The following is an 11,863-nucleotide window of genomic DNA, read 5'->3' as shown; positions in this document are numbered from 1 at the left end:
CTTGATATTAATAGGCTCTGTACCGCAATGAAAAGAGTCAATAGGCTTACTTTCAACTCTGTGGCAATCATTTTCCAGCAATATTTCTCTTTGATCATGGTTAGGTGTAGACACATTAGAACGGAATTCTGACAGATCATCCACCCTTCTATGTGGATCTGAGGTCGTAAGACTGTAGGACAAGTGTTTGAGTTTCTCCTGATCAGAAATGTTTACCATTTCTCTCTCTTGCTTTCCTGGTCCCTCTCTTGAACATCCTCTGAAAGCGGAATTATTGTATGACACCTTCCTCAGTTAGTCAAGGATGAATTATAAAGGTGTACGCCACATCTCATTGACTTTGAGTTACTCATGCAACATTTATTCCCCAACCAGCAAGAGACCCATTTTTTCTGTCTTCACAAAAAACAAGGCCATTGATTTAAGATTTTCATGGAAAAATGGAGGGTATTCAATCCACAAAACACTAATAAAAATCCCCAAATCACATGTAACAAAAACAAAATCAGAATTATTTAGTTACTAATCATCTTCATTGTAACTGGATGCAATTGTGGAATAAAACCCCTAGAACACTGGTAAAAAAAATCCCCGAAGTACATGTAAAAAAACTGAATTCGATTTATTCAGTCACTATTAATATGTTATTTATTAATAATACACTGCAAATTATTTCAGGTAAATCTGATGTAATGATGGCTTAGCAGTAACACGCTCACCTCAAAGTTAGAAGATCATGGATTCAGGTCCAATATTGGCTTGAGCACCTCCAACAGCGGGAGCAGCGCCCCCTCGTGACGACTACCTGAAGTGCCAACAGGAATTATGTGCCAATGTGCTTGTCTTGGAACGAGGCGTGAACACATGATCATCTGACAGAGGTCAAAGTGCTACCACCAAGCCAAGCTAACATTGATAATTCATATCACAACAGCAATAAAAAAAATGTTAAAAAAAAAGGAAAAATATCTAACTTGTTCTGATGGATTCAGCTGGGCTGGTGGTTCAGATAACCTGGGATTGAAAGCCAGGAGAACCAGGGTCACATGGTTGGAATGAGCCAATTGGAAGTCAGTAAAATCGAGGCTCACTGTAATATGACTGAGCAGAAAAAAGTGTGGAAGTTGCCGGAAGTAAATTTTACACTTGTGCATGCGAGATAAATGACTTCGGTTATAAAACTAGTTGCTCTTCTATGATATTGCTCGTTGATATACTGGTTCTTTTAGCTGTGCGTTCAGGTTTTATCTCTTAACTTTAGCGTGCAGGATACAAAGCAAAAAGATCAGCTAAAACTGAGGGTTTAGTTCACTGGAGAGTTCCTGGGCTGACTGGGTCAGGGTTGTGGAGTCTGGCATTGCTGGATTGTATGGATCCTAGATCCGGTAACAATTGGATCAAACAGAATTGGGGAGGTAAATTCCAGGGTCTGCCAACAATGGTAGGTGGGTCCCAGGGTATGTGAATGCTGAAGGAGGGCAGGAGAGGATTGTCAGATCTGCCAGCACTTAAAGAAAAATTATTCTTGGAATATGGGCACTGCAAGGCCAGTAATTATTGCCTTGGATTGGAGCGTGGGCAGACACAGCAGGAGCGGCGAGTTCGGGGCGAAGGAGCGGCGAGTGACTGTCGAGGGACGTGATCGGGGCCCAGGAGAGGCATGAATTTGGGCCCAGGGGCAGCACGGGCCCAGCCCACACTGCAATATGTGTGTGCACTAGGTCCGTGCAGCAGAGCAGGTCTCCAGTCGTCTTGGATAACCCTTGCCACTGGACCAAGACCTCGCTCTGTCAAACCCGTGTGGTGGCTGGTGTGCAATGGCCACCACACGTTAAAAAAATCCACGTACAGGCATCTTCAAGATGTAGTTTGGGATCTGGAATATTAGGTCCTTCATTGAAACACCTGTGAACTCATCCTTTTTTGGCGTGGAAGCAAGTCATCCTCGATACAAGGGACTGCCTATGATGATGATGGATTATTGCCAATCCCTAGTTGTCTTTGGGAAGGTGGTGGTGAATTTTCTTCTCGAAGCGTGTGGTGAAGGTAATCCCACAGCGCCTGCTGCTTGTGCCCTAGGTGGTGGAGGTCACGGGTGTGGGGGGTGCTATCGAAGAAGCCTCGGAGAGTTGCTGCAGTGCATCCTGTAGATGGTACATAGTGCAGCCACGGCACGCCACTGGTGGTTGGAGTGAATGTTTATGATGGTGGATTGGCTACTGATTAAGTGGACTGCTTTGTCCTGGAAGGTGTTAGGTTTTTGGAGTGTTGTCATTGCTGCACCCATCCAGGCAAGTGGAGAGTACCTGCAGGGAGGGAAATGACAAGCTTGTAGGCCCTGATCTTCTGTCTATTCATTTGAATGATTGGAAAATCAGGGACTGTGGACATGCAATTGCTAGACAATGCGAACACCACTGCTCAACCAGAGCAGCCGATCAAGGAATCAGGGAGGGGATAGGGAAAGGCAGGGGGAGGAGGAGAGGAAGGAGAAAGGGACAAGGGAAAAGATTGGCAAGAGAAAGATGAGGGAAAAAGGATATGAGGGGAAGTAGAGAGGAAGGGAAAGGAGGGGAGAGGAAAGAAGTTTAAGGGCGAGGGAATTAAGGGGAATGAGAAAAGAGAAGGAAGGGCAGTAGAGGGGGTAGGAAAAGGGGCGATCATTAGGAAAGAGTTGAGGAGAGGAGCAAGGGTAGGGAGGAAAGGTGAGGTGGAAAGGGAAGTAGAGTGGAGAGGGGAAGAGAAGAGAATTGGACAACCAGAGGGGAAGGGAAGTTAAAAGGGGACGGGACTGATGGTGGAGGGAGGAAAGGAGGAGGGGAAAAGGGGAGGTTGGAGGGGGAGCAAATATAGGAGAGGAGGTGCCAGGGAGGAGGTGCAAGGGAGGAGAAAAAGGGAGGATCACTTGGGAAGGGGAAGGGGAAAAAGAGGTAGGAAGAAGAAATGGGAAAGGGGGAGAAGGGCAGGGAGCAGTGAGGAGGAAAGGGGAGGGGAGGGTGGAGTGGTGGAGGGAAGAGGGAAAGAGGAGGGAAGAGGGATGACGAGAAAGGAGAGGGGAAAATATGGGAAGGAAGGAGGAAGGGGAAAGGAGAGATGGAGAAAGAGGATGGGCAAAATGATTCTGTATAGTGGGGGTGCAACGCTGGTTATTGGAAGTGGGGCAGGGGATAATTTCCTGGTGATGAAGGGGTGGCGGGGGGGAACGGTGGGTGTGGGGGGGGAACGGTGGGTGTGGGGGGGGGGCGGTGGGTGTGGGGGGGGGAGGGGGGGAACGGTGGGTGTGGGGGGGGCGGTGGGTGTGGGGGGGGGGAGGGGGGGAACGGTGGGTGTGGGGGGGGGCGGTGGGTGTGGGGGGGGGACGGTGGGTGTGGGGGGGGAACGGTGGGTGTGGGGGGGGGCGGTGGGTGATGAGGGGGGGACGGTGGGTGTGGGGGGGAACGGTGGGTGTGGGGGGGGGCGGTGGGTGTGGGGGGGGGGACGGTGGGTGTGGGGGGGGGGAGGGGGGGAACGGTGGGTGTGGGGGGGGAACGGTGGGTGTGGGGGGGGGAGGGGGGGAACGGTGGGTGTGGGGGGGGGAACGGTGGGTGTGGGGGGGGGCGGTGGGTGATGAGGGGGGAACGGTGGGTGTGGGGGGGGGGGGCGGTGGGTGTGGGGGGGGGGAACGGTGGGTGTGGGGGGGGGGGAGGGGGGGAACGGTGGGTGTGGGGGGGGAACGGTGGGTGTGGGGGGGGGCGGTGGGTGTGGGGGGGGGAACGGTGGGTGTGGGGGGGGGCGGTGGGTGATGAGGGGGGGACGGTGGGTGTGGGGGGGGAACGGTGGGTGTGGGGGGGGGGAACGGTGGGTGTGGGGGGGGAACGGTGGGTGTGGGGGGGTGGGGGAATGGTGGGTGTGGGGGGATGAGACGGTGGGTGTGGGGGGGGGGACGGTGGGTGTGGGGGGGGCGGTGGGTGGGGGGGGGGGAACGGTGGGTGTGAGGGGGGACGGTGGGTGTGTGAGGGGGACGGTGGGTGTGGGGGGGGGAACGGTGGGTGGGGGGGGAACGGTGGGTGTGGGGGGGGCGGTGGGTGTGGGGGGGGAACGGTGGGTGTGGGGGGGGCGGTGGGTGGGGGGGGGGAACGGTGGGTGTGAGGGGGGACGGTGGGTGTGTGAGGGGGACGGTGGGTGTGGGGGGGGGAACGGTGGGTGGGGGGGGGAACGGTGGGTGTGGGGGGGGCGGTGGGTGTGGGGGGGGAACGGTGGGTGTGTGAGGGGGACGGTGGGTGTGGGGGGGGAACGGTGGGTGTGGGGTGGGAACGGTGGGTGTGTGGGGGGAACGGTGGGTGTGTGGAGGCGGGGGGGGTGTGGGGGGGGGAACGGTGGGTGTGGGGGGGGGGAATGGTGAGTGGGGGGGGAGAATGGTGGGTGTGTGGGGGGGGGGCGGTGTGTGGGGGGGGGAACGGTGCGTGTGGGGGGAACGGTGGGTGTGGGGGGGGGGAAACGGTGGGTGTGGGGGGTGTGGGGGGGGTAACGGTGGGTGTGTGGGGGCGGGGGGGGGAACGGTGGGTGGGTGTGGGGGGTGTGGACGGTGGGTGTGGGGGGTAACGGTGGGTGGGTGTGGGGGGGGGGTAACGGTGGGTGGGTGTGGGGGGGGGGTAACGGTGGGTGGGTGTGGGGGGTGTGGACGGTGGGTGTGGGGGGGGAACGGTGGGTGTGGGGGGGGGAAACGGTGGGTGGGTGTGGGGGGTGTGGACGGTGGGTGTGGGGGGGGTAACGGTGGGTGTGTGGGGGCGGGGGGGGGGGTAACGGTGGGTGGGTGTGGGGGGTGTGGACGGTGGGTGTGGGGGGGGTAACGGTGGGTGTGGGGGGGGTAACGGTGGGTGTGTGGGGGCGGGGGGGGGGGGTAACGGTGGGTGGGTGTGGGGGGTGTGGACGGTGGGTGTGGGGGGGGTAACGGTGGGTGTGTGGGGGCGGGGGGGGAACGGTGGGTGGGTGTGGGGGGTGTGGACGGTGGGTGTGGGGGGGGTAACGGTGGGTGTGGGGGGGGTAACGGTGGGTGTGTGGGGGCGGGGCGGGGGAACGGTGGGTGGGTGCAGATACTGAATTGCAGTTCGGTGTAGGGGAACTAGATGAATTACTGCTATTCAACATCTGTTGTTTGAGAAGCTAATGTTGCGCCATTTAATGTTTAAATCACAGCATCACATGCAGGCATAACAACTGCTGCAGCTCTACACTGAAACTCATGATAGATTTTGGATAGATAGAGCCGTATACAACAGCTTGGGTGGATTTTTAAATGAACTCAGGACTTTTAAATAAATATAGTAGATATATCAATTTCTTATTATGCATCAATGATAAATACAATCCTGATTGTCAAATATTGTGTTTATATATGATAGGTGATATATGTGTTTAGTTAAAATATAACTTCCAGATGCAAGACCATTTAGAGAGAACAATATTCACCTGCTTTTGCTGACAGAGACTTGTTTAGTGTGGTGGTTTGTTGAGTTTTTTTTTGTCACTTCTTCAGAGTCTGAATCAGGCCTGTAGAGCTACAAAAATAACAATGCTTGTAACGTTTCTCTAAGAACACTAGGGCTGACTCTGTGATTGTGCCAAAAATTGGTTCACACACTCAGCACCCGTGAGCCTCCCCGCACAACTTGAGTGGCCAGACAGCCTTTGCTGGATTCCACAGGGTTCAGCTAATTTTTAAGTCATAAGAACATAAGAAATAGGAGCAGGAGTCGGCCACTTGGCCCCTCGAGCCTGCTCCGCCATTCAATAAGATCATGACTGATCTGATCATGGACTCAGCTCCACTTCCCAGCCCACTCCCCATAACCTCTTATCCCCTCATCGCTCAAAAATCTCTCTATCTCCGCCTTAAATATATTCAATGACCAGCCTCCACAGCTCTCTGGGGCAGAGAATTCCACAGATTTAAAACCCTCCGAGAGAAGAAATTCCTCCTCATTTCAGTTTTAAATGGGCGGCCCGTTATTCTGAGACTATGTCCCTTAGTTTTAGTTTCCCCTATGAGTGGAAATATCCTCTCTGCATCCACCTTGTTGAACCCCCTCATTATCTTATGTTTCAATAAGGTCACCTCTCATTCTTCTGAACTCCAATGTTTATAGGCCCAACCTACTCAACCTATCCTAGTAAATCAACCCCTTCATCTCCGGAATCAACCAGATGAACCTTCTCTGAACAGCCTCCAATGCAAGTATATCCGTGGCTATGCAACCGTGGCTATCAAGGGAAATCAGGGATAGTATTAAAGCCAAGGAAGTGGCATACAAATTGGCCAGAAATAGCAGCGAACCCGGGGACTGGGAGAAATTTAGAACTCAGCAGAGGAGGACAAAGGGTTTGATTAGGGCAGGGAAAATGGAGTACGAGAAGAAGCTTGCAGGGAACATTAAGACGGATTGCAAAAGTTTCTATAGATATGTAAAGAGAAAAAGGTTAGTAAAGACAAACGTAGGTCCTCTGCAGTCAGAATCAGGGGAAGTCATAACAGGGAACAAAGAAATGGCAGACCAATTGAACAAGTACTTTGGTTCGGTATTCACTAAAGAGGACACAAACAACCTTTCGGATATAAAAGGGGTCAGAGGGTCTAGTAAGGAGGAGGAACTGAGGGAAATCCTTATTAGAAATTGTGTTGGTGAAATTGATGGGATTGAAGGCCGATAAATCCCCAGGGCCTGATGGACTGCATCCCAGAGTACTTAAGGAGGTGGCCTTGGAAATAGCGGATGCATTGACAGTCATTTTCCAACATTCCATTGACTCTGGATCAGTTCCTATGGAGTGGAGGGTAGCCAATGTAACCCCACTTTTTAAAAAAGGAGGGAGAGAGAAAACAGGGAATTATAGACCGGTCAGCCTGACCTCAGTAGTGGGTAAAATGATGGAATCAATTATTAAGGATGTCATAGCAGTGCATTTGGAAAGAGGTGACATGATAGGTCCAAGTCAGCATGGATTTGTGAAAGGGAAATCATGCTTGACAAATCTTCTGGAATTTTTTGAGGATGTTTCCAGTAGAGTGGACAAGGGGGAACCAGTTGATGTGGTATATTTGGACTTTCAGAAGGCTTTCGACAAGGTCCCACACAAGAGATTAATGTTCAAAGTTAAAGCACATGGGATTGGGGGTAGTGTGCTGACATGGATTGAGAACTGGTTGTCAGACAGGAAGCAAAGAGTAGGAGTAAATGGGTACTTTTCAGAATGGCAGGCAGTGACTAGTGGGGTACCGCAAGGTTCTGTGCTGGGGCCTCAGCTGTTTACACGAGGGGATTAAATGTAGTATCTCCAGATTTGCGGATGACACTAAGTTGGGTGACAGTGTGAGCTGCGAGGAGGATGCTATGAGGCTGCAGAGTGACTTGGATAGGTTAGGTGAGTGGGCAAATGCATGGCAGATGAAGTATAATGTGGATAAATGTGAGGTTATCCGCTTTGGTGGTAAAAACAGAGAGACAGACTATTATCTGAATGTTGACAGATTAGGAAAAGGGGAGGTGCAATGAGACCTGGGTGTCATGGTACATCAGTCATTGAAGGTTGGCATAAAGGTACAGCAGGCGGTTAAGAAAGCAAATGGCATGTTGGCCTTCATAGCGAGGGGATTTGAGTACAGGGGCAGGGAGGTGTTGCTACAGGGCCTTGGTGAGGCCACACCTGGAGTATTGTGTACAGTTTTAGTCTCCTAACTTGAGGAAGGACATTCTTGCTATTGAGGGAGTGCAGCGAAGGTTCACCAGACTGATTCCCAGGATGGCGGGACTGACCTATCAAGAAAGACTGGATCAACTGGGCTTGTATTCACTGGAGCTCAGAAGAATGAGACGGGACCTCATAGAAACGTTTAAAATTCTGATGGGTTCAGACAGGTTAGATGCAGGAAGAATGTTCCTAATGTTGGGGAAGTCCAGAACCAGGGGTCACAGTCTAAGGATAAGGGGTAAGCCATTTAGGACCGAGATGAGGAGAAACTTCTTCACCCAGAGAGTGGTGAACCTGTGGAATTCTCTACCATAGAAAGTTGTTGAGGCCAATTCACTAAATATATTCAAGAAGGAGTTAGATGAAGTCCTTACTACTCGGGGGATCAAGGGGTATGGCGAGAAAGCAGGAATGGGGTACTGAAGTTGCATGTTCAGCCATGAACTCATTGAATGGCGGTGCAGGCTCGAAGGGTCGAATGGCCGACTCCTGCACCTATTTTCTATGTTTCTATGTTTCTATGTCTATCCTTCCTTAAATACAGAGACTAAAACTGTATGCAGTACTCCAGGTGTGGCCTCACCAAGACCCTGCACAGTTGTTGCAGGACTTCTCTGCTTTTATACTCTATCCCCCTTGCAATAAAGGCCAACATTCCATTTGCCTTCCTGATTAATTGCTGTACCTGCATACTAACTTTTTGTGTTTCATACACAAGGACCCACCTCTGTACTGCAGCACTTTGCAATTTTTCTCCATTTAAATTATAATTTGCTTTTCTATTATTTCTGCCAAAGTGGATAACCTCAGATTTTCCCACATTATACTCCATCTGCCAAATATTTTCCCATTCACTCAGCCTGTCTATATCCCTTTGCAGATTTTTTGTGTCCTCACAATTTTCTTTCCCACCCATCTTTGTATCATCAGCAAACTTTGCTACATTACACTCGATCCAAGTCATTAATATAGATTGTAAATAGTTGAGGCCCCAGCACCAACCCCTGTGGCACCCCACTAGTCACTGTTTGCCAACCGGAAAATGACCCATTTATCCCGGCTCTCTGTTTTCTGTTAGTTAGCCAATCCTCTATCCATGCTAATATATTACCCCCAACTCCGTGAACTTTTATCTTGCGTAGTAACCTGTTATGTGGTACCTTATTGAATGCCCTCTGGAAATCCAAATACACCACATCCAATGGTTCCCCCTTATCCACCCTGCTCATTACATCCTCAAAGAACTCCAGCAAATTTGTAAAACATGATTTCCCTTTCATAAAACCATGCTGACTCTGCTTAATTGAATCATGCTTTTCCAAATGTCCCGCTACTGCTTCCTTAATAATGGACTCCAGCATTTTCCCAACGACAGATGTTAAGGTTAACTGGTCTATAGTTTCCTGCTTTTTGGCTGTCTCCTTTTTTAAATAGGGGCGTTACATTTGCGGTTTTCCAACCTGCTGGGACCTCCCCAGAATCCAGGGAATATTGGTAGTTTACAATCAATGCATCCATTATCTCTGCAGCCACCTCTTTTAAGACTCTAGGATGTAAGCCATCAGGTCATGGGGACTTGTCCACCTTTAGTCCCATTAGTTTACCGAGTACTATTGCTTTCGTGATAGTGAAAGAATAGCCCCTTGATTATCCACTATTGGAATGTTTTTAGTGTCTTCTACCGTGAAGATCAATACAAAATATTTGTTCAACGTCTCTATAATTTCCCAGTTTCATTCTCTAGGGGACCAACATTTACTTTAGTTACTCTTTTCCTTTTTATGTACCTGTAGAAACTCGTATTATCTGTTTTTATATTTCGTGCTAGTTTACTTTCATAATCTATCTTCCCTCTCTATCATTTTTTTGGTTGTTCTTTGCTGGCTTTAAAAAAATGTCCCAGTCCTCTGGCCTCCTACTAGTCTTGGCCACATTGTATGCCTTTGTTTTCAATTTAATACCATCCCTTATTTTCTTAGTTAGCTACGGATGGTTATCCCTCCTCTTGCAGTCTTTCCTTCTCATTGGGATATATTTTTGTTGCGAGTTATCTCCTTAAATGTCTGTCACTGCTCATCAACCGTCCTATACTTTAGTCTATTTTCCCAGTCCACTTTAGCAACTCTGCCCTCATAGTCTCTTTTATTTAAGCTTAGGGCCCTGGTTTGAGAACCAATTTGAAACTCAACCATGTTATGATCATTCATTCCTAGCGGATCTTTTACTACCAGATCAATTATTAATCCTGCCTCCTTACACAGTACTAAATTTAAGATAGCCTGCTCCCTGGTTGGTTCCGGTCCTCCCCTCCCCTCCCCCCCCCCCCCCCCCCCCCGCCATGTCATTTGTACAAATTCCCTGTAGGTTTTCCCACGCGGGACCACTGTGTGAACAGTGTTGGAGGTGGGGAGGTTGGGAGCAAGGAATCCGGAACACTGTAGCTCCTAAAGGGCACGCTCTCAAAAAAGTTGTAAATGTTTGGAATCGCCGGAAATTCAGCGAGTGGAGCCGGCCGTCCTGGGGCCTGCACAGCCGATAATCCACTGCTCCTCCGCTAGGGTTGTGGCAGCGCACGCTCCCCTCCTCCCCTCCCCCCCCCCCCACCAAGTGCTATATCAGGGAATCGACACTTCCGTTTCCTCAGCCAACTCCTTGCCGAGATTCAGGATGGGATTTTCCGAGGCTTGGTGTCACCGGCAATGGCCTGTCCAAAAATCGCAGGTGAATCGCTCTCGGTTTTCCGACCGTCAATGCCAAAGTAAATCACTGACGATTTTCCTACAAGCTGCCCGCTGCATGCATCATCATCATAGGCAGTCCCTCGAAATCGAGGAAGACTTGCTTCCACTTTAAAAGTGAGTTCTTAGGTGACTCTACAGTCCAATACGGGAATTACAGTCTCTGTCACAGGTGGGACAGACAGTCGTTGAGGGAAAGGGTGGGTGGGACTGGTTTGCCGCATGCAAGGCTTCACTGTTGACACTGGGCCGGGAAACTTCCACCTCCAGTATCCAGAGTTAATAATCCATAAATCTCTTGTTGGGCATTGGTCTTCTCAAGTAATAATTTATCTCCCTGATTTGCAATACATCTTCATCTATTGACTTAAATATGTATTTGAAGAGAACCAGTTTGACAATCAGATCAGCCATGATCTTATTGAATGGCAGAACAGGGCTCGAGGGGCCAAATGCTTATTCCTGCTCCTATTTCTTATGTTCTTATAATGCTTACACAATGTGGATACTGTAATAATTATAATGCTTCCATGTGATATATGATCTGCTTTGGCACAGTTGTAACAGACCTATTGCTGCAAAACTGCAATTATCAAACTCATACCTTCCTAAACTTCCTGCCACGTCTCATCATGCTCAATTCCTCCAACTGCTGAATTAGCATCTGATACGATCCCTATTAAGAATCAGACAAGAAAACTTAACTGGCATAATAAAATTAAGTCGGTGAATTGAAATTGGCTTTGTAACAGTGGAAAAAGCAGTGAGTTCTACACTGGTCTGTTCTGGATATGGGGTACACTGACATTTGGGCCTGACACGAACGGCAGGAATTTCATCGGGGCTTTTCCTACTCTGCCGCTGACGAGTTTGGCTTATGCGTGTATGCGGATTTCTGCCAATGTTATGGCAGTGGAGGGGTAGAAGCCCCCAATCAGTAACTAGTGGATCAGTGCTGGGACCCCAACTATTTACAATCTATATTAACGACTTGGAAGAAGGGACCAAATGTAGTGTAGCCAAGTTTGCTGATGATACAAAAATGGGAGGTAAAGCAATGAGTGAGGAGGACACAAAAAATCTGCAAAAGGACATAGACAGGCTAAGTGAGTGGGAAAAAATTTGGCAGATGGAGTATAATGTTATCTCCTGAGAGGAAGTTCCCAAGGCAAGTAACACTTTCAAATGGTAATATTTGAAAGGATATAGTTCAATCAAGCGTTTGAGGGGGTGGGGGGGAGCGGGGTGAAGAAAGGCTGAAGGGCTCGGTAGCATAGAGCTAATGTTACTGGACTAATAATCCAGAGACCTGGACTAATAATCCAGCAACACAAGTTCAAATCCCACCATGGCAGCTGGGGAATTTAAATGCAATTAAATAAATCTAGAATAAAAAGCTA

General features: G+C 49.6%; 1 protein-coding gene across 1 annotated transcript in view; it reads right to left on the bottom strand.

Annotated features, from left to right (window-relative positions):
- Positions 1-451: 451 nt before the first annotated feature.
- The window catches only part of LOC139264051 (uncharacterized), a 33,600-nt gene continuing 22,188 nt past the window's right edge, over positions 452-11,863 (bottom strand). The window contains exons 5-8 of the mRNA XM_070880151.1: positions 11,068-11,139; positions 5,449-5,537; positions 975-1,101; positions 452-466 (exon numbers count right to left, since the gene is read on the bottom strand). Of these exons, the coding sequence (XP_070736252.1) occupies positions 452-466; positions 975-1,101; positions 5,449-5,537; positions 11,068-11,139 (303 nt within the window). The remainder of the gene's footprint in view (positions 467-974; positions 1,102-5,448; positions 5,538-11,067; positions 11,140-11,863) is intronic.

The sequence above is a fragment of the Pristiophorus japonicus genome, chromosome 5 (assembly GCF_044704955.1).
Source record: "Pristiophorus japonicus isolate sPriJap1 chromosome 5, sPriJap1.hap1, whole genome shotgun sequence".
NCBI lineage: Eukaryota > Metazoa > Chordata > Chondrichthyes > Pristiophoridae > Pristiophorus > Pristiophorus japonicus.
This window is presented reverse-complemented; position numbering and strand designations above follow the sequence as displayed.